The sequence below is a fragment of the Dermacentor andersoni genome, chromosome 9 (assembly GCF_023375885.2).
Source record: "Dermacentor andersoni chromosome 9, qqDerAnde1_hic_scaffold, whole genome shotgun sequence".
Lineage (NCBI taxonomy): Eukaryota > Metazoa > Arthropoda > Arachnida > Ixodida > Ixodidae > Dermacentor > Dermacentor andersoni.
This window is the reverse complement of record NC_092822.1, coordinates 66,143,843-66,166,792: the sequence shown is the minus strand read 5'-3', so window position 1 is coordinate 66,166,792 and position 22,950 is coordinate 66,143,843. Positions and strand designations below refer to the sequence as shown.

General features: G+C 47.2%; 1 protein-coding gene across 2 annotated transcripts in view; it reads left to right on the top strand.

Moving 5' to 3' along the window:
- Window positions 1-22,537, top strand: part of LOC126528192 (sodium- and chloride-dependent neutral and basic amino acid transporter B(0+)-like) — a 60,315-nt gene extending 37,778 nt beyond the window's left edge. For both annotated transcript variants that reach the window (XM_050176071.3, XM_055069179.2), the window contains 13 exons: window positions 473-604; window positions 1,171-1,346; window positions 2,191-2,369; window positions 5,506-5,638; window positions 7,140-7,274; window positions 9,181-9,284; window positions 10,890-11,014; window positions 11,494-11,606; window positions 13,446-13,574; window positions 14,775-14,874; window positions 19,008-19,108; window positions 19,815-19,973; window positions 21,315-22,537. In XM_050176071.3, coding sequence (XP_050032028.1) covers window positions 473-604; window positions 1,171-1,346; window positions 2,191-2,369; window positions 5,506-5,638; window positions 7,140-7,274; window positions 9,181-9,284; window positions 10,890-11,014; window positions 11,494-11,606; window positions 13,446-13,574; window positions 14,775-14,874; window positions 19,008-19,108; window positions 19,815-19,973; window positions 21,315-21,446 — 1,718 coding nt within the window. In that variant the 3' untranslated portion in view covers window positions 21,447-22,537. The remainder of the gene's footprint in view (window positions 1-472; window positions 605-1,170; window positions 1,347-2,190; window positions 2,370-5,505; window positions 5,639-7,139; window positions 7,275-9,180; window positions 9,285-10,889; window positions 11,015-11,493; window positions 11,607-13,445; window positions 13,575-14,774; window positions 14,875-19,007; window positions 19,109-19,814; window positions 19,974-21,314) is intronic.
- Window positions 22,538-22,950: the final 413 nt, after the last annotated feature.

Sequence of the window (22,950 nt, the reverse complement as noted above, 5' to 3'; positions counted from 1 at the left end):
TATGGACAAGCTAAAACTAATAGAAGGCAGCTGGAGACGCTGGCGTGATATTCTCACACCACCTCTGTGTGGCGTCATGGGTTATGACAAAGTCTGGCAGCTAGAGCTTAGTTCATTCTTTAATGACTTGATGCAGTGTGCTGTATTCTGAAAACAAAACTCAACATGGAGATGTTCTCGATTTTCTTCAATGCATAGAAGAGGTTCAGTTGGTATTATAAGATACCCTGTGAACCGTAACTGTGCAGTGGCGTGATCGGCGATGCGGTAGAAAAAAAAAAAGATAAATTCAATTTCATTTGCTCCGCAGGCAATCTTTTCTCACCAAATAAATTCTAATTTCGATAGAGTAATCTATCGCTATAAGGTGATCTAGTGTACCCCTAACACATCTCTCTCCTAGCAGAATAATTGAGTATGTGTCGATATTTCCAAAATTAGAGTTTTTCATTCGTGTTTTTTTTTTCCCCAGGCGCTTTCCTTCTGCCGTACGTCATTCTCATGCTGCTTGTGGGCAAGCCCATGTACTTCATGGAGGTCGCCGTGGGTCAGTTCACAAGCCTCGGCCCGATGTCCATCTGGAGGTGTGTGCCTATCGCCAAGGGTGAGTTCAGGCCCGCACAAAACCAGGCACAGAAGATATGTTTTAATCGTCGCTTGCATAGCCCCTAGACACTGGAGTTTTTTAATAAACTCAAAAGCAAGACAATTTTTGATGTTTCTATACGCGGTGTCTGCCTAACTGACTCCCGTACTACCTGGTAATATATATATATATATATAGGATGTGACAATATATATAGTGATTGATTGGCCGAGTGGACTTTATGGTTAAATTATAGAGTTTAGCATCCCGAACCTTAATCCAAGTACACAAGCTTTCTTGTACTTTAGATGAAAATGCAGCCCTCCCTCTCCCCACACACACTTCCACCTCGAAGGAAGTTGAGCCCTCCCCCCACGCACTCAGCAGCAGAACAGCTGAGCCACCGACTCACATCCGATGGATTTATTTATAGGTTGGTGAGTTGATTCATTGATGGGTCGGCTGATTCGTAATTAGGGTATGCATTGGCCTCGCGCTTGAAGGAATAGTAGTGCTTTAGGTCTCGCCAAAGATTTTTGTCGCCTTCTTTCCCTCAATCCCTTCTCTTCCTCCTTCGATTCCAGGCGTCGGAGCAGCCATGGTGGTCGTGTCGCTAATCGTGGCCGTGTACTACAACGTCATCCTGGCCTACACCGTGTTCTACATGGCGCAGAGCTTCCGCTCCGTGCTTCCCTGGCAGGACTGCTTCGAGTGGTGGGGCGCCGACCCGGAGACCTGCTACGTGCGCACCAACAACGTGGTGAGACGACGTTCCTCGAGCGCCGATTGTGGCGAAATCGTTCGCTCCTGGTCGCATGCACTTAGCACGGCGTCGACAGTGCGCGCACGGGACAGTCGTTCGCCGCGAGTTGCAGTCAAGTCGGTATAACACAAGCACAAAATCGTCTTGTACTAAATGTACAAGCTTTCTCTTAAACGTAAAAGAGACAACCACGAGGAACGCATTATTGGCGCATCTCCGGCGTCGACGTGTTTATCGCGCTGCGTTTGGCCCAAGGAATAATCGCCGCTGAAACACTCTGCTTGTGGTTGCCGTCGTAGTGACAAATGGCTCGATTGATTGATTGATTGATTGATTGATTGATTGATTGATTGATTGATTGATTGATTGATTGATTGATTGATTGATTGATTGATTGATTGATTGATTGTGTCCGTTGGTCCCTGTATCGTCGGCTCTTCTGCTTGTACTGGCTGCAGCGCCAGGAAACAGGAATAAAGTTGATTGTAGAAAAAATCTAACCAATGACAAGCATGATAGCGCTTCCACGTACGCTTCAAATATCTATCAACAGCGCACTATGCATTAATAATAGGGATTACGGCAGCACAAATTCAGCCCTAAGTACAGCGCAGGCATCGCGCGGCTTGATATGGACGTTTCCGGTGCCAAAACTATTTTCCTTACTTTTCCGCAACGCAATCAAGGCTTTCTTTGTTCTTGTATGCAAGTGGAACAGCTCCTGACAGAAGCGAAACTTTATTTTCCTTTTTTTTCTTTTCTTTGTGGCTTGTATCGCAATGTCCTTACCTCCCGGAAAGAATCGAACCCACACACCTCTGTTTCACGCACATGTCCGCAGGAGCGCTGTGTGTCGGTGGAAGGCAACCTGGTACGAGAGTACATGAACATCACGAACGTCACGAACGGCGTTCAGATTGTGGCCAACAACCTGACAGCCGTTGTTCCGACCGACGTCTTCACCTCGAGATATGACAACTGCACCAACGCGACGCAGACAGCCAGTCAGCAGTTCTGGGAGTAAGTGTCACGGCGCATCAGCTCTCGTTGAAGCGGCCATGTTCCGTGGGCCGCGTCGACCATAGTTTCTCACTATAACACCTAGAGGGAAATCTGGCGCCACCGTCTATGGGAGTTTCTTAAGGCGCGCCGTGCCGTCATGGGAATGACGGTATATGTGTCTGCGATGCTTGTGTTGGCTGGTGTTGTAAGAGGCTTCGTCTAAAACGTGGATATGGCTACACAAATAACGCATTCTTAAAGTAAGATCTTCATAAAATGTTTCCATTCATGCATATTACATCTTAACTCACCTACAATGCATGACCAAGCGAAGAAAAGCAACAACAGACGACAAACTATTCCAAAGTGAGCACGAATCTCGTCGTCTGTCGTCCAACTTTAGCGGCCCGCTGGTATTTTTTACGTTTAATATAATTGTAACTGCAATAACAAGTTTTCATAGTTAAACGAAACATGTTTTTGCGTAACAATGAAGCTAAAGCAGCTTTTTACGCGCCGTTTCAGTAGAAAACAGATCATTGTGACAGACGGAACGGTGCTTGCCTGGCTCTCCCAGAACGATGCCAATGCGAAGTCACAATATACCGGCATTCCCATGCATACCACATCGCAGCAGCGCCAGATTTCCCTCTAGGTAATGTAGTGAGAAACTCTATGGCGTCGACGGGCTCCCGGTGACATTTAACTGGTATCAGCCGCCCCACACTAGCGTAAAAAGGCGCGCGGCAGCCCGCTCGCGTCAACGCGCCAGCGTTGTTCCATGGCCACACTGTTCGGTGTCTCTGCCGAGCATGGAGGAAGGAGTTTCCTTCCTCCATGCTGCCGAGTGTCTCTTTTTTCCTTCACCCATGCTACTGCAGCGGCAGTCACGTGATAGTCTTTCCGTCCGCTGAAGTGACGGCGGCGGGAATCGGCGATGTTTCCTCGCAGAACCTCGGAAGGGCGACAGATGGGGCAACGGGCAGCTGGTGCAACAACGGGTTCCCGGGATAACGTTTAATGACGACATAGGGCTACTGTCAGACAACGCAGAGGAATTACAGCGGCTTGCGAATATACGTGTGGCAATCAAGCGACATATATCTACCTTAATTTTATCACTGAGAAATCTGGAATTATGGTCTTTATTGAAGAGACGATAATGAATCGGCATCGATTCAACAGCAAGTCATATATGACTTCCTGCTGAATTATCGAGCAATATACATAAGTATCTCGGTATCTACAGCTTAGTATCTACATAAACGAACGAGACTTGCTCAAACACTCGCCAAGAAAGGCTGACGGTGAAGGGGAAGCAAAACGGCGGCAATATAGAAACGCTTGAAACCCTTTGGGGCCACAAAAAGGGAGACGATGCGAGAAAATTGAAAAGGGAGTAACAGTAATGGCGATAATGATCGCAAACGACACTCTGTGCTTGAAAACAGGGTCCTTGTAGGGGTTCAGCTGATTGGCTTTGGGGGCCCACGTGGTAAAACCACAAATTAGGCAGTGCAGGATGGCATGGGTTGGGCCTCTTTTGAAGTCGGAGAACCGCAGAGCAAAATCAGTTCTGAAGAAATACTCAAGAACACGGATGAAAAAGAACAAGCGGCGGAAATGCACAAATATATGCACCTCAAAAGCGTGAACCCGTAACGGGGGAAGAGGTCAAGAAAGTTGGCAACCAAGGGCAGGGGTTTTTGGAAGTGCAAATAGACGACCAAAGTAGAGTGACCCCTAACCAGGGTGCAAAGAACGGAAAGAAAAAAACTCCATGCAGTTTTTCAAAGACGTCAAGCGAGAAACTTAAAGAAAGGAATTTTGTACAATAACATACAGAGCCGGGCCTTGATTTTTAAGGCCCTAGCTGGCTGAATGACATCTTACAGCGCGAAGGAAAAAAATCAGAAAGACACACAGACTCACGTCAGAGGCGTTACTAAGAACTTAGCTCGTTGCTTGAGGACCCAAAATAAACATACAGGACCAAATAGTCTCAAACAGTGTGAGTCTTGCGTGTGCCGTAGAAAACACCGGATACGACTCGGCACATGGTAGTGAAATGCCAAGATATTCGCCTAGCAAGAACCATAGGAACGTTCACCTTCCAGAAGCGCTGTGAAGCTGGGATCAGACGCGGAGATCAGCAGGAGACGAGTGGAGCCTCAAAAAAAAAGACAATTCGCAGTTTCGCCCCTAAAGCTGAAGCGTTCATATATATGTGAAGCAAACTGTTAGACAACCACACGAAACTTCGTAGATTTATCGGCCGTACAAATTGCAGTGAACGTTCGAATGCTAATTAAGTTAGCAATCGCGGTGTCAAGCGCGCAGACACACCGAACAAAGCTCACTCGATACGACCGTGGACACTCGCTGCCACAACGCTGGTGTGATGATGATGATGATGATGCTGCTGATGAAAAACGTTTATTTGCTCTATTTTGCAGTGATTTTTGCGGCTTCAGATCGGTCGCACTTTATTAGGCGCGCGAAAACACAGTATAGGACACGTAGCCTCCAGCCATCTCGGCTTGCCCAGCCTTTGCACCCGCCGCTCGAAGCCGCACCCAGTTGCGGCATTCACAGCAATGTCCGTCTAGAAGAGGGGACGCGTGCTCATGTGGATAGCGCTCATACATACGTGTGATGGGAAATAGAGCCAGAGAGAACGCTAGATTGTAACATATACAGTAAAATATTATAGATATAGATAGAATAGATGTAGTAAAATCTGACAGATTGTGATCGGAGGATAGGCGACTGTCTGTGGCCACCTTGTTTCTAACGGGATCACATTGGCAATTATCATTACAACCGGCTAGCCCGCGTGAATTGATCGGCGGCTTCTCATCCGTCTCCTCGATCGACGGTTGTAACAACGCCCCCTCTCCTTTCTCCACAACACACACGCACACACAAAAAGAAAAGCTTCGAGACTCATTCCTATCACCTGAAGGAAAATGCTGCGATGAAAATTAGCGATTACTCGGTGTCGTATTGTCGATGTGCGGCTCTCGGCCAAATAAGTCTACGCACCAGACGCCCGTCCCGATTTGCTCATCGCCTCCCCCATTGACTCTGTTGTACACTTGCATGTGGCCTTTGGCAGAGTAGTGTGCTACAACGATCCTCCTCGCCTCCGCAGACGTTACGTGCTGAACATCACAAGCGGCATCGACGACCTTGGCGTCATTCGCTGGGACCTGAGCCTCTGCCTGTTGGCCAGCTGGGTCGTCGTCTTCCTCTGTCTCATGAAGGGAGTCAAGTCTACCGGAAAGGTACGCGACAAGATCTTCTTGTGTGGAAGGCCAACTGCTTGCCTATAGGTTATGGAAAGTCTCCGAGGATGGCAAGTTGAGATATATGATTAGGTTTATGTTAGGGTAGGTTAGACGTGAGTTGTTTTACACTGTTCTTTTTTTTTTATTTCGGAAAACTACATGTGGTTAAGGAGCGTCAGCGCGTCACACGGTCTTTACGCAGTTCCACAATAGAGCTTGGCAAGTTGCTTGCGAGCACAGAAGCTTCATTATGTACATCCAGGGTGCATAATGTGGTCCTTCGTCCATCTGCCGGCAAATCGTAAAGCATCACATTTTCCCGCAGTGTCTATAGTAACGAGCTTAGGCAGGGTGTTATTTTTCATCTCCGGGCAATAAGATCAGAATATGAAATTGCATATTTCCTATGTCTGCGAGCGCGAGCAAGGAATCAATAAAGCTAAGCATTTTTAAAGGAAGTACATACTAAGCAAGTACGTAATTGGAGATCTCTGGGAGGTGGCCTTTGTCCTGCAGTGGACATGAATGAATGAATGAATGAATGAATGAATGAATGAATGAATGAATGAATTAACTTTATTCCCCTTTTAAGAAAGGGGAGCGGCCGGGGGATAGAGAGGGCGGTCTAAGTACTCCAGTCCCAGCAGGCGTCCATCACCACACTATGTGGCTAGAAGTCCGTCTACCAGTCGTGGTAGGCCTCCGCTACCTCCTCAGCCCACCTCAGGACTCGGTCCTGTAGGGTGGGATCGGAGCTGCGCAGGGCAGTCTCCCACAGCTCCTCGCTACTAATTAATGGTTTGAGCGTGCGGGTGGGAGTTAAATAGGCTGATGATGATGGTGATGATGATGGCATAATTTGATCATGCCACACTACACACATCCACGTTCGCAAACTCGGGCGTTTTCGCCAGCAGCACGTAGACCTTAACTTCATTACGAAACGTTGTCTTTCTCGGTTTTTCCGCTATCTATTGAGTCTCTTTAGTCGCCAACAAGTGCACGAAAACTGACATTAGATGCTCAATTCATTAAACTTCAAGTTCAATCGGTGTCGCGTGGACATAGTCAATGGTATAATAACGCTTAGTACCATCTTGCGGCGTAGTGTGTTCTCGCAAACCATTCGCTCGTCGAACGCCTACTCACGCTGTCCATGCTAGCAGTTACAGTAACAGGCAAAAAGCCCGTTTTTGAAGCAAACAGAAATCATTCTACCTAGAGTACGCCTATTAATGTTTTCAGTGGCATTTGTTACTAATAGTTAAATTTCTAATGATATATTACAATCAACAAATCTCCATAAAATCTGCAAAATTGCGTTCTCTGCCAGCATATGTATCGCAGTTTAAATTCATTAAATGGACCAACTTTATACGTAACAGCATTAAAAAACGGAAGATTTTAGGCACCTAATGGTATTGAGATCGTCGATGGGGCAATGGTGGGGCGCGGCAGAGAATATTAGCCAACGCCCCCAACTTTCTTTTCATTCCAGGTCGTATACTTCACGGCGACGTTTCCCTACCTCGTGCTGATCATTCTGCTCGTCAAGGGAGTCACCCTCCCGGGAGCTGTGGAAGGAATCAAGTACTTCATCATTCCCGAGTGGCACAGGCTCCTGGAGATCGACGTGAGTGCCCTGCGTATTGTGTGCCGTTATTACATTTCCGACTTCTCACTTTTTGTTTTAATAACTGTGATTCCCGGACTTCAAAAGCCTATTAAAAAGCACTGGCAAGCCTTGGAAAGCCCCGATTAACTTATTAAAATAACTTTTATTACGAACCAGTTTCGGTTTCATTTCCTAGGAAGGAAGGAAGGAAATCAACTTTATTCAGGTCCTGCAGGCCACGAGAGCTTTGGGCTCTCATGGAGTGGGCGTCTCCCACGACGGAACCGGGAGGTTGAGTTTCCTGGCGGCGTCGTGGACCTGCTGGACGGCCCAGAGTTGGGGAGCGAGTTCTTCGCTCCGGATTGCCTCTTCAAACTTGCGCTTGTCCTGTTCGTAGTTTACGTGAGCTTGCGAGCACGGCCAGAGTAAATGATAAACGTTAAGGGATGTATTGCAATTGGTGCAATAAGACTTGTCGTAGAGCTCAGGCATGTAATGGTGTAATCTGTTTTGAGTGGGGTATGTGTCTGTTTGTAGCATTCTGAGTGTAACCGCTTGAGCTCGAGTGAGCGTGCGGTGTGGCGTGCTATATTGTCTGCGTTGTAGGTAGTAGTGTTTAGTGACTTCGTTGTATGTAGTGGGCGCGTCCTTATTCTCCGAGTGGTCGGGTGAAGCCGCGCGGTCTGTAAGCGCGCGCGCAGCCTCGTGTGCCGCCTCGTTAAGGTTGGGGACGTCGCCGAGCTTTGGTCCTAAGTGTGCCGGGAACCAGTATATGAAGTGTTTGTTAATCTCTTTCTTTGAAACAATTTTGAGAGCCTGTGCGCAGACCGTGCCCTTCTGGAAAGCTCTGATAGCGGCTATGGAGTCGCTGTAGATATGGGAAAGATTGTCGTCGGTGAGCGCAACAGCGATCGCAACCTGTTCGGCCTGTTCAGGCTTCCTTGCAATTACCGTGGCTGCATATCTTGTGGATCCGCGGCGGTCCACAACCGCCACTGCGAAAGCATTTCCTAGGAGGTGTATGTATCGTGACGTCATGTGTGACGTCATGATCCAGAAGGTCACGTGGGAGCACGACACCGCCATGTTTTGACTCGGTTCAGCTCACTCGGTAGGCTTCTATGCTGCTACTCATTGGGCGACCCGGTGTAGCAGCACGACAGACTAATGAGCGAGCTGGAGCCAGTGCCAAAAGACCGCGGTGTCCAGCTCCCACGTGACCTTTCATTTCATGACGTCACGACACATACACCTTCTAGAAAAATGAAACCGAAACTGGTTCATAATAGAAATTACTATAGTAAGTTAATCAGGGTACTATGAGGCTTGCCAGTATTTATCTTTTTTCTGAAGTTTCTAAGCTTGCATTGGTTTCATTGCATTGGTTTCTAACCTGCATTTACCGCGAAAAAAAAAAGTCGGAAATGTGATGTGAGTACTACTGAACACTGTGCTACTTCGCCATTCTGTCTGCTTGATTGGCTCGAAAAGCGAACATGGCGGAACTCGACGTGTTATGCTCAGAACATGCCTCTGGCCAGTAGACTATCGGGAATTGAAATCTTTGAGCTACTTCGTAATGCGACGAACTTAAGAAGTTCGAGTAAAAAGCAACTATCAAGGTCACATACGTTAGAAGTGCAGTAAGGTAGCGTTAAACAACGAACGAGACTGAAGGTTAGATGCGTACGAAAAACGCCTGAACTGTCACCATCCAAGCAACTTCGACTATTTCTTAAGTCGCTCATTTTCGGAAACCCTGTCGACCTCAGTCTGACAGAAACCTTTGGCGTGTGATCCAGTGACGCTGAAATTAGCAGCTTGCGGTGGGGGACCGGATGGCGACGTTGTACATTCGGATTCTTTTGACTTAGGACTGCCACGTGATCTGACCTTTCTTTCATTTCATGTTGTGTTCTCTTAGATCTGGCGCGCGGCAGCAGAGCAGCTCTTCTATTCACTCGGCATCTCTTGGGGAGGCATCATCATGTTCGGCTCGTATAACAAGTTCAGCAACGCGGTGCACAGGTCAGTACACTGTCTGGTGCGGCTTCGTCCATATAGAAAACGAACTGCGGCAGATACGAAGTCGGATTAAAAGGATATAGTTGAGTTCACCCACGCACTATATTATAAATAAAGGCATGGAAAGAAAGCGAGTTGGTGTCGCCGGTACGACATCCCCATTGGTGTTTACTGCATGCTGTGCTCTGAAATTATATCACCGCCACCGCCGCCGCCGCCTGGTGATGGTAGCGTCGGCGGCGGTGATGATGGTGGTGATATGGTGAGGATGAGGATGATGATGATTATATAGGCTTTAACCTGACGCTCAAAGCCGGGAATTACTCCGCATGTAGAGCCCCTTTAAGGGTACGTAGTATGCCACCACATGTCTGAAAGTCCACTGTTTGAAAGAAGCACTAGCAGAATGCGCAATATTTATCTCCGGACGACCTGGTGGCCTTCTGGATAACAGATCAAGACAGCCTTGGGCTTGCTGGCCACGGGCGGCTTTAGCGCGTCGGAACGAAGCGTTGATAGGAAGTTTTAGCCGTACGTAAAACGTACGTGTTGCAGTTTGCGAAATACCGGAACACCGGAGAGACGGACATGCGCATCAGCGCTGGTGGCGACATCTGGTGAGGCCGACCACAACCACAAAGCTAAACGAGACTGCGGGTGTGCGAGGAAAGTGGAGGCTTGAAGGCATCAACAATCCTCGAACACGAGACGTCGCTGGAGCCAACGTTACGACTAGGGGACTTCGTCAGTCGTTACCCCGCCCAAGAAATTTCTTCTCGTCGAAACGTTGGCTTCAGCGGCATCCACTGCCCTATACCACTGTTGATGACGTCAACTGGAACGAACGCGCTCTACCTATCTGGCGCAAAGGCTTCGGCGTACAACAATCGTTAGCCTACAGTGTACTTCCTTGTTTCTTTTATCCCTTTCTGCGAGAACAATGACGCAGCACGAAAACGTTTCTAACACATTGTGTTTAAAGGAAGTGTCACGAGATGGCGCTACCAACGCTGCTTCCGCCGTCGACGTCGCTGGTATTCCGTAAACTGTTTAGGCCAGGCCAAAGCTATAATATCTCCTTTTTCATAAGCTTGAAAAGAAAAGTATATTATCCATACACTCTACCAGTACTAATCTATGGCGCAGAAACATGGACAAAGAAAGTTGAGAAGTTAAGGATCGAGCAAGGAGCAATAGACAAGGAAATTATATGCGTGATACTCAGGTGTATATGTGTGATATGCGTCATAAACAGGAAGGCAACATTATCGATTAAAGAGTTAACGCGGGTAGCTGATACTGTAAATTAGATTAAGTACGTGAAGTTGGGCAAGTCAATCAATTCGTATAGAGCAGATAACCGGTGGTTTGTGAGTTACAAAATGGCGGCCAGAGGAAACGAAATGCAGTGGAGGATGCCATAAGATTACGTGGTGTGATGGAGATTAAGGAAATTTTCAGGCATACAGATGTATTCGGCTGACCCCAGGTAGAGGTAATTGGAAATTCCTGAGGAGCCTTTCGGTCCTCCAGTCGACGTGCAGTAGTCTCATGATGATGATGCTTTCGTAACGATCGACCTTTTCTTATTCCTCCTCCTACTTGCAGAGATGCTCTATTCGTGAGCTCGATGGACTTCATCACCAGCATCATCGGCGGCATTGTCATCTTCTCTGTGCTCGGAAATATGTCTACCGAGCTCGGCATCGACATCAAGGACGTCGCGAAGGCCGGTACGCTGTCCTTGCGAATTTTCTAAGCCTTCCTTTCGCGATCGAATACCTAATTTTCGTGACGGGCGTACAATTAGCGAAAACAATTGCCTCGCGAACTCTTCGCACTTGCGTTAGCATCCTGTTCTTCGATTCCGCCAATTCGAAAACTGAAAATTTTTATAAAGAAACAGCTTTAAACAACGCGACGCAGGACACAACAAAGAAAGAAAAAGAAGAAAGCACGCAGGACAGACCATTGTGTCCTGTGGTTCTCTTGCTGTAGCCTGTGTCGCCGAGCTCAAATGAACACGCTGTCAAAATTTTTAGTTCGCGAACACAGTATCATTTACAATAACCTTCAAAACAAGTCGACGCGTTACTGGTTATTGTGTCTTTAGCGAAACTATGTTGAGGTGCCTCTACAATACCCTTTAGGACGTCGCCTCTTTGCGATCCAAGTGGCACAGCAATGACGCGCTTCGATGCATTCCACGTAGGCCAAGGTCTGGCGTTCGTGGCCTACCCGGAGGCCTTGTCCCGACTCGTCGTTCCCCAGCTGTGGTCCTTCCTCTTCTTCTTCATGCTGTTCCTGCTTGGATTAGACAGTGAGGTGAGTGACTTCACTTGTGTTACCGGGACGAACAACAGTGTTCGGACAAAGTTCTGCCACAGTCGCGATCACTTAGGGCCTCCATCTTCCTGTGAACTTCTGTCTTGCTCATATTACTGTAGTATTTCGTGTGCCTGGTGTGACCTTGACAGCCACGGTGCAACTGGAATCGCTTTAGGTAGCCGGTTACGGGACCTTGCCGAACGGTGTCGCTCACGTCTTGTACACATGCGCTTTCTTTCAATACGGTTGCCGAGAGGAGATGGACAGCACGCATTTACTCAGTGTCGAATATAGGGACGACACGTTTTCGCTTGAACTATAAGGAATTGAAGAAGACAAAATGTGAGTGATTACACGAACGGATAAACACTCGTTCGCGTTTCAGGCACATGTAGGACCGGAATAGGCTTGCGGAGAGATGCACGACCTATAGAGCTAACTGTATTTGCTACCAAAGCATATACAGAGCATATGCAGTAACTCTAGCACGACCTGTTCGTTGGCGCCATCTCATCGTGGCTTCCGCCAACACTGCGCACACAAGTCGCGGACGTCAAACGTGGGCGACTTTGCGACAGTTCCTTCCTCGTTAATGTGACTCCCGTGCGTCGTTCGCTTCCGCGTTTCACGGAAGTTCGAATGAACAGGAAACGAGCTTGTCTTAATTAAGCTGGTTCAGAATCCAGTTGTTTATTTGCGTTTTCACACGCATTTTCAAACCACTCGCGATCACTATAGCTTTGTACTCTTCATGGAAGAATTTTCGTCAATGTAGGTTGGCATGGTTCCCCAGCGCGCTGTAGCCTTTTTACAATGTATTTCAGTATAGGGCTCGAGAGTCCGTTTTAAAGCTTCAAATTCCAAACTGTGTAATCTTCTTAAGCTCGAGAGAGCGTAAGCTATCTCTGAAATTATAGAAAAAAAGAGGCATAGCATTAATGTCATAGCGTTTTAGCTTGACGTTCAATGTCCGTTGCACTCGGAGTATATAGCGTAGACACCACGGTGTGATATGCACATAGCTGCTCGGCAAGAACACTGTTTGTGCGCCCAACGCTCAGTCTGCAGCAACGGAAGGCAGAATAACGCTGTCCTGGCTCCACTGCAGAGACGACTGACACGCGGAGAGTGGCAGTGCGTTCCACTCGGCTTCTTCGGTTTCCTGTCTGTCTGTCTGTCTGTCTGTCTGTCTGTCTGTCTGTCTGTCTGTCTGTCTGTCTGTCTGTCTGTCTGTCTGTCTGTCTGTCTGTCTGTCTGTCTGTCTGTGTCTGTCTGTCTCTGTCTGTCTGTGTCTGTCTGTCTGTCTGTCTGTCTGTCTGTCTCTCTGCCTGTCTGTCTGTCTCTCTGTCTGTCTGTCTGTCTCTCTGTCTCTCTGTCTGTCTGTCTGTCTCTCTGTCTCTCTGTCTGTCTGTCTGTCTCTCTGTCCGTCTGTCTGTCTGTCTGTCTGTCTGTCTGTCTGTCTGTCTCTCTGTCTGTCTGTCTGTCTGTCTCTCTCTCTCTCTGTCTCTCTCTCTGTCTCTCTCTCTGTCTGTCTGTCTGTCTGTCTGTCTGTCTGTCTGTCTGTCTGTCTGTCTGTCTCTCTCTCTCTCTGTCTCTCTCTCTGTCTCTCTCTCTGTCTCTCTCTGTCTCTCTCTCTGTAGTTGAACGCACTGCGCATCTGCGGAGACCTTCTAACCCTCCAAGCGCGAGCGGCGCAAGCGCCGTCGATGTCGTGACAGCACGGCGGCGGCGGCGCCATAACACGCGTAGAATATTGGCGTGTATTTGGCGTCGCAATAAAATTACTTTTCGAACTGCCTTCATCATCGCCTCACGCGACATTATTTCCACTTTCAGTTTGCACTGCTGGAGACCTTCCTGACCGCATTCTACGACGAGTTCCCCAGGTCCAGGCGGTACAAGATTCCTCTCACCTTCGGAATCTGCCTACTCTGCTTTCTCCTCGGTCTGCCGTGCGTCACACAGGTACCATTCTGCCCTCATCTCTCTTCTTGCTTTAGCTCCGGTGCTCCTATCTAAATACATGTAAAAAGAGAATTCGTTTTTCTCGGCAACCACTGCATCAAATTTGACGGGGTTTGTTGCATTTAAAAGAAAACCTTAAGATCTAGTGACTGTTGGTTTCGAATTTTTGATTTATATCGTCAGTTTTTCATCAAAGATTGGCAAAAATTGCAAATTTTCAAAAAACGATACTATCAAGTTTACAACTCCGTAACTCAGCAATAAAACATGTCACATTTATGTTAATTGCATCTAATAGTACATCTAAAGCGGACAAAATTGATATGTTACTCATGAATCTAAAAAAAAATATTAATAAGGAAATACAGCTTTTGCAGAACCCTTGTACAGAACGTAACTAATTCACGTAAGGTATAAATTAACTTACAGAATTTGTCCGCTTCGAATGATCTAATGGATGCCGTTTAAAGAACCGCGATATCTGTTCTTGATGCAGAGCTATCTATCTGTAAACTTCGTGCTTCCACTTTTTCCGAACTTTAGAATTTTTGAAAACGCCTTTAACAGAATTCAAGCCCTAAATAGAAATTCCGCTTCCTACAGTCACTAGAATTTAACTTTCTCTCTCAAATGCGACAAATTTCATAAAAATCGGTCGAGAGGTTATGTCAGAAAAACGTTTTTGCGTTTTACATGTATTTGAATAGGCCTCGTCAGAGTTGGCCCCGAGCTAAAGTTTCGTCTGAAGCTCCACTAAAGGGGCTACATTCAAATGATATTAAAGATAACCATTAATATAGACACCAAAAGGGCATGCAGTCTTACCGTGATCGGATGATTGGTAATCCAGAGAGGACACAGAAACAAACAAAAAGAAAGGACGGGTGGTGCTCTTCCGTGACGTCATGAGATGCTGGTGTTGGAAGTTCAGCGCCTACGTGAACTTCCCACACTGGCTCCCTATGACGTCACGGACTTTGGCCGCGTCAGCTGCCTCTTGCTAGCTGAACATTTACAACAAAGAAACATTACATCGGCTCAGTTTTGTCACTTTGGGGTATACATAGACTGGGAATGCGAAATAAGGCCACTCATTATCACAGCCTTGACCGGTGTAGGTACCTGCATGTAGCCTGTATTTCCGTCGTGACACACTGTATACCTGCAATCCTGCAATTTTTCCTTTACTCTCACTTGTAGGGCGGTCAATACGTCCTGAATCTTATGGACACCTACGCCGGAGGCGGCGCCGTTCTGTTCATCGCCATCTGTGAAATCATCGGGCTCATGTGGTTCTACGGTAAGCGAAAAAAAAAACGCCCTTTGATGGTACCACTGACGAACATCACTGTTAGCCAACACGACCATCGGCCACGTCATGGTTGAATATGCTGTTTCTCGTGTGATCGCAGAAGATAAGCAGCACGGGGATAAGTCATCCCTTGGGAACAAGGCCGCACCGCTGTGTGATGGTGGCGTTCCCCAAACTATGCTCCGGGGGAGTCAGGACGTGCGCCTAGTTACGCGTTCCGAAACCGCGCAGTGTCTTATGAGGAACGCCTTATAGTGCAAGGCTCGGGATTCGTTCTCACCGCCTCGGGGCTCTTTAACGGGCGCCTAAGTCGGAGTATATACACGAGCGCTTTCGCATTTCGCTTCCCATGCATTCAAGTGCTAAGACATGCGTCCACAAAGTAACAAGAACGAGTCACAGGCGCTGTGTCTCGTCCCTGTTACTTTGTGGATGCATGTGTTAGCGCTGTAACAATATTCAAATCAAGTATGCACCAACTCGCCCAGAAAGAAGTTTTAGTGAAGCATTCAAGTGCGGCCGCCGGAGCCGGTATTCGAACCCGCGATCTCGTGCTCACCAGCACAATGCCGCCTAAAGCTCGCGTGCTTCTATCTACAGATACATGTAAAAGGATAATTCCTTTTTCTCGGCAACCACTGCACCGAATTTGACGAGGTTTGTGCATTTAAAAGAAAGACTTAAAATCTAGTGACTGTTGCTTTCGAATTTTTTAAAATCGATGTCGTCAATTTTGTTATTTAAAAAATTGGCAGAAATCGCAAATTTTCGGAAAACGAAACTATCGAGTTTACAATTCACTAACTCAGCAATAAAAAATAATGTCGCAATTCTATAAATTGAATCTAATAGTACGTCTAAAGCGGACAAAATTCATATGTTACACATGAATCTCAAAAAATTTGGTAATATCAAAAGGCAGCTTTTGCAGAACCCTTGTAAAAAACGTAACAAATTCACGTAAGATATAAAACGGCGTATCGAACTCGTCCGCTTTCAATGATCTAATGGATTCCGTTCACAGAACCGCGATATCTGTTTTTTATGCATAGCTATGAATCTGTAAACTTCGTGCTTCTTTTTTTTTTTTTTTTCAAACTTACGAATTTTTGAAAATTCTTTTAGAAACATTCAGGACCTAAATCTAAATTCCGTTTTCAGCAGCCACTAGGATTTGCCTTTCTCTGTCAAATGCAACAAATTTCATTAAGATCGGCCCAGGGGTTATTTCAGAAAAGAGTTTGTGCGTTTTACATGTATTTGAATAGGCCGCGTCGCGGAGTTGGGCCCGAGCTAAAGCTTCCTCTTAAGTAAATACGTTTGAACAGCACAGCGCCATTGCTGCTGAGTCACCACGGCGGGCAAACTTGCTGTCGCAAGTCCTTCGAGTTGCAGCTTCATACCGTTGGATTAGCTACACTCTAAAAACAGTTTGCGCCGTTTGGGGTGTATATTTGTCCCACAACGATAATCGTCATCTGCCTTGCTTGCGTTTCCTTTCTTGAAAACTCGGCGCTCGCTACTTTCCTGTCGAGAATGCTGCGTCACACTGATAACGCGCGTGCCGTTCGTGACTGGGAAGTACCGGGCTCGCAGCGTTAAAGAAAGGAAACGCGGACAAGACAGATGACGATTATCGTTGCGGGACAAATATGCACCCCAAAGGGTGCAATTATTTTCAGAGTGTAGCGAAACTCGAGCCGCCGAAATTGCGCGTGCGACGACGTTCGCAATCCGAGTTTCTCGCGAAGCGAAGCATCTTCGCAGCTCGGATTTATAGAGGCGCGTACGTACTTTGACCAGCGTTTGAATTCCTATGAAACGTTTACCAGAAATATTGTCTGTTGAAAATGACAGGTAGGAAAAAAAAATGTGCGGTGGGCGATCGTACTTTATCGCGTCACATAAATTTAAAAAGAGCAATCAAGAGTTTACAGAATGAATGTGGATGTACAGGAGGAATTTCTGAATATCTAGCTTCAAACAATGGGGTGGCTATATGTCACTAAACTCGTTATATTTAGCTTTCCTGGACATTATGTGTGGATATTTAAGATCAGTGGTTTGTGCTAATAAACCAAATCGGAAAATATGTTATTTCCCGAAGAATTTTTTTTTTCTTCCTTTGCACTTTACCTGCTTTTACGCAACCTACACTTCCAGCAGTCTTCTACACTCCGGCACTCCGGGTCCATTGCTTTCCTTTTAGCGGCGCGCCTTACCCCAGACATACACTGCGTTCCCTATACCGACCGTACGCGCACGCACGCACGCACGCACACGCACGCACACGCACATACATGCATACACCCACATATGCATACATACATATAATATATGAAGGTACACGCATCCCCTCACGACAGACGGAACGTGAGACCTCCTATATATGCATACGGAGCTGCATCCGGGCGTACACGGTTACAACTGCGGAAGTCTCGCGTGGACGTGAATTGGCAACGCGTACTATACGCCATAGAGGGCCTCGCGTAACCATGCGCACGAACAGTGTCGGCGCTCGGCAAGGCTCTCTCTCTCTCGTTCAAAAGGGAGTCGCGAGTCCGATTCATTCTATCGCCGTCCCGCACCAGTGTGGACGTAGTACGTCAGTCGAACGGATGCATGGAAACCCGATAGCCGCGCATCAGTCGTCGGGAACTTAAGCGGGGGACTGAAGCGAAACGACGAAGGCGGCTTCGATCCGAGAGCTTTGTTGGGGGAAAATGGTTTAGGGTTAAAAAAAAAAAAAAAAAAAAGTAATGCGGCGGATTTTTTTTTTTTTTTTTAAGGCATGTATTTGGACAGCATCAGTCAGTAAGGGATATTGGAGAGTTTTAGATTAGGGCATGCAAGCGGCTTGCGTACGCAAGAACTAGGGGCAACGGTACTGCGCATGCGAATGCCAAAGCTGGGCCTGTAGCTCATGCAGCTTCGGCGCATAATATGCATAGAATCCCAACAATCCTTTTAGATGGATTAACGCTGCGCAGCGGATATGGGAACGGTATATATTCGTGGATTAGTGCCACAGCGGCTACTGCAGCGATATCGTGTCAAGTTCCGTGGCGAGTTCATAAGCGTTCGCATAAGCTATCACGCGTTCTTCCCGTTTGCAGCTGCTGTTAGGCTAATCGGTCTGTTCGTCAATTACGACTAGCATCGGCGATGCGTTCACTCTCTTCGACAGGCCAAGCTGTAGACTGAGATTGACGCCCTGGCGGCCATGATTAGGGAGCAGACACCGCGAACAGAGACCTGGAAGAGAGAGAGAGAGAGAAATGCCTTCGCCCAAAATGTAAACGCGCACATGCAGCCATTATTGCTCCGCGCGCGACACGTGATCATCTCCGTGCTTCCGCCCGCATGTGTTGGGCCGGCCCCACTTGCAGTTATGCCTTCTATTTTCGACCGCCCGTGCGTCTACAATAGGCGACTTCAAATTGCGTCGAATTGTTTCGATTATCGAAAACTATACCGCGCTGTTATTTGTTAACGCATATGGGAACACTTGACGCGGGTGCAAAGTCAGCTGCTGCTGTTCTTTCGCTAAAACGAATCTCAAAGCAGGCCGGAGGAAAGACAGCAAGGCATATATGCATCAAATTTATTTATTTATTTATTTATTTATTTGTTTATTTATTTATTTATTTAATGTTTGCAGCTAGCTCTTGCAATACGTTGCCGGTTTCTCCACAACAATAAATTGTTAAATGACTGAAGAATGATGGTGAAGTAAGACATTTCAGCCATTTAGCAGTTAGCAGCCAAACGCGTGGCTGTCAATTTCAGTTAAATGAATAAAGAAAAAAAAAACAATAAATAAAATAAATATAACATTCACATTCCTCATAGTCTGACGTATGTACCGCAAAAAAGTAGAAAACTGCAATTCTAGTGCTCACAGACACTTCTCAGATAGTCACTTTAAACAAAGAATAAAGAGTAATAAAATTTAGTTGTTGCAAGGCGTTGCAATAACAACTGAAAAATATCGCACGTCATCACGTGAACACCAATCACGTTAGTGCGCCTTACTGAGAATGTGAGACGAGGCACAATAAGATATACCAGCTCGTGGACGCAACTTCGAAATATTGACCTCGTGACCTCTTTTTGTTCAGGTATGAACCGCTTCTGTGCCGACCTGAAGCTCATGCTGGGACACGACATTGGCTGGTACTGGAAGGCCAGCTGGCTCGTCATCTCGCCTTGCATCCTAGGGGTGAGTTTCATGTCGCCTGCTCCCTTCGTTCACGGACAGCTGGTGCAAACTCACTGATATATGTAGTAACATTCCCACTGTTAAGATTGACGGCGTTAAGATTGACGGCGTTAAGATTGACGGCGTTAAGATTGACGGCGTTAAGATTGACGGCGTTAAGATTGACGGCGTTAAGATTGACGGCGTTAAGATTGACGGCGTTAAGATTGACGGTGTTAAGATTGACGGTGTTAATATTGACGGTGATAATATTGACGGTGTTAATATTGACGGTGTTAATATTGACGGTGTTAAGATTGACGGTGTTAAGATTGACGGTGTTAAGATTGACGGTGTTAAGATTGACGGTGTTAAGATTGACGGTGTTAAGATTCACGGTGTTAAGATTCACGGTGTTCAGATTCACGGTGTTCAGATTCACGGTGCAGAGGTTCATAGCGTAAAGATTTGTTTAGCGTAAAAATCTTGATTACGGCAACTTAGACGAGTGGGAACCGGGCTTTACGGAATTTCAGATTTCACTTGTAGAATTTCGGAATACATGTAAGGTCACTATTCTGCAACCCGCGCTGTTTGATAACCAGCGGACTTAGCCGGGAACCACCTACTCTGTATACTGCTTACCTGTTTCGCACTGTGCTTCTGCATAATTTACCGTGCATGTTTCTCATTCCTTCTGTCTCCTCTTATATCTCCCTCCCCGCAGTTCCTATTCATCTACGGTCTAGCCCAGCACAAGCCCATCACCTACGACGATGTCGTGACATACCCGTCGTGGGCCGACGGCGTCGGTTGGTTTCTGGCCCTGCTGTCCATGGCGCAGATCCCCATCTGGGGCGTCATCGTGTTGCTCAAGAACTGGAAGGTGCGTTCCCGTGACCATGGGCTTTTCGTCGCCATCGACTTACGACACTCGCCATGCCGTGTCTTCCCGAAATGCTCAGAGGGATTTTTTTTTTCGACAAGCGCTGCGATGTTGAACTTTTTGGTTGATAAAAAGAAATTGGTAGAAGCGTACGTTGGCTGGCACTAATGTGACGAGATTGTGCATAGCGAAAAAAAACATCATTTGTCGTCTTCCTGCTCTTTTATTGACTCATAGAGAGACGTGCATGCGCGATGCAGTCTGCAACAGAGGCCTGTGACCCTCTGTATCTTAAAAAAGTGACGACACGCGTTTTGTGTGTGTGTCACTTTGGTGTGTGTGGCATCCTGGGAGCTTATTCCGTTAAATAACACGAATGGAAATGCATACGATTTTTTGCGGTATCTAAGTATAATTGCTGAGCTGTTTTTTTTTCTTTTATACTCTACCGATTCTGTCACTATACCCTTGATCGCAAGTGAGCATATTGTGTACACCGCAGATGACCAAACAAGAGCGAAAGCGCAAGGCAAGACATAACGCTGTGCACATACATAAACAACGCTGAGAGAGAAGTGGTTCTTGTGGGGAAGGAGGAAAGGCTAGCACTATTTTCTGCAACCCATGCGGGAGCACGGCTCAGCGCCAGCAGGGTGGAGGAGATGGGATTAAAAGAGAGAGAGGGTAGGAGGGAGAAAGGTAGAGGGTCAACCCTCGATGCTTGCCCCATACAAGTTCTTCGCCTATCCTGCGCCATCGCCTTTATTCGAAGCACACGCATGTAGAAGAGAGCAAAATGAAAGCTGGAGAGGTTAGCGAGATAACTTACATTGCTTGGCATACCTTGCGCGAGGAAAGGGCACAAGTGTACGAAATAATAATGAAAGAACGAAAGAGGAAATATTGCGCAAGCGTTCGGTCACAGTCCGTCGCATAAGGCTATACCGTCCTTGAAAAGCTAAGTATGGGCTTTAAAGCCTGCCGCATCAACATATGTTGAGACGAGAAGACTGGCACTTTGCATTCAGGAAGCGTAGATATTGACCAACTAGCTCGATGCACGATTATCTTGGACATATGTGGCGTGGATGGTAATAGATCACTCCCCATATGTTAGGCCCAGTCGGACCTCGTTATAGAAATCACATCCGAGTCAAAAACTAATTTCGTTATATCCGATTTTTTTTCGTTATGAGCATATATCTGTTACTCGCTGACGTCGGTCCCGGAGGGGAGGGGGTATTTTCTGTGTCCGCGTTACTTTCGGGTCCCTCATATTCAGGTTCGAGTGTATTATGTCTTCAATTGTTTTCTTCTCATGTTCGTCCTTTCCGCTCACAGAATCCCAGAAAGGCCTTCCAGCCAGACCGCAAGTGGGGCCCGGGAGACCCCATCGAGATGCAGCTCTACCGCGGCCAGGGCGGCGGCGTTACGAACCTCGGCTTCCAGAGCCGTGACGCCTACCACTACTGACGCTGAACCAAAGAACTCCTTCCGTGTCCAGTGGCGCCAACTCCGGCACCGCTGGCTCTGGCATGCAAATAGGCTCAAGCAAGCGACGTTGTTTCGAAAGCTGTGCCCCCCCCCCCCCTCTCAGGGCATGGGTTTGTCACAGAGCAACGATCATCATCACCCTTGCGCCATATTTCTTTCCTTATTGTACATTACTGCCAGGAACGCCCATCGGCGTATTATACGCGTTCAGCAGCCTTCCTGGCCAAAGCATACGCGAATGCACGCGCACAAGATAGATCACAGTTGATGGCGATCGGAAGCGTGTAAACAAGAAATTGCGTTTGCTTTGCTTACCGCAGCGCGTTTAGCACTTTACTGTCATGAACCTGCATGGACCTGCTGGCGTCCAGCAGCGTTCCTGGCAGGAAAGTAGCGAGCGCATGGTGTTCAAGTATAAGCAAATGCACTGGCAATATTGATGACGGCCAATGGCTATACCAAGATGTACACGAGAAATGCACATTGTTGATGACGGCTGCTGCTGTGCGACAAAGTTACACCCCAAGGGGTGTAAATTTTAGAAGAGTGCGAGTGTGTTCGCAAGATGTGTAACCGCCACAAACTGTCACATTGTTGCCCGCACCGGTTTTTGCGCCGATTTTATCGACAGAATTTCGCCGTGCGCGCCGAGACGCCTGACTGTGTGATTTTATAACAGAACTCTGTCAGTGTGGCCGTTGAGGGCTTTTTTGTACATAGTTTACAGAGTGGAAGTGGACGTGTTTGCTAAGGTTTTGCTATAGGGTACCTCCGTGAGGTGACCTACGGGTAAGCAGGCTAGAAAGAAGAAAAGGAAAGGGGATGTCACGTGGTAATTCCGTCCTTTTTTTTTCGTGTACCTGACTCTCCGAGGTGACTGCACACCGCTTCTCGCGTTGCTTTCGGCAGCCGAATAGCATATGTGCGTCTTTGTTGTCGTCATGGCTTCACAGCGCGACAGGAGACGCTGAGTAAAGACAAAAACCTGAAAGGGCAGGGCGCAAATGATTTCGCAGCACTGAATGCGCGCGCACACAATTTTTAAATAGAGCTATTGTTCGATGCACGTTTTTTACCGTGTACTTTTCCCGTAACCTCCCTCCCCGTAAAACACTGTTCCGTGAAACGTGCCTTATGTGAAAGTTTCTTTCCTATGAAGCTTAACACCGCAAAGCTCTTTTGCGAATGCATTTTCGCGGAGCCCTTTCTGCAACTTAATCTTATAGTTACGACGTTCGTTGGGCCGACTGATCGGTTAGGCTTAACTATAATTAAAAGGTATTTTGCAGGTAGCAAACGCGGTGCTGGTATATAGGGCACCGCTGCGCGGGCGTACAAGCCTCGGAGGCGGTTCTGCGCCTGCGCAGTGGCGACGACCTTCTTATCGGATGCTTTCTAACCGGCGCCCTGTTCCGGGAGCCCGCTAAAAAAATTTCAAAAGTTCTCCCGCTCAGTCGGTTCTCGTCGTGTCGCGTTACGCTCG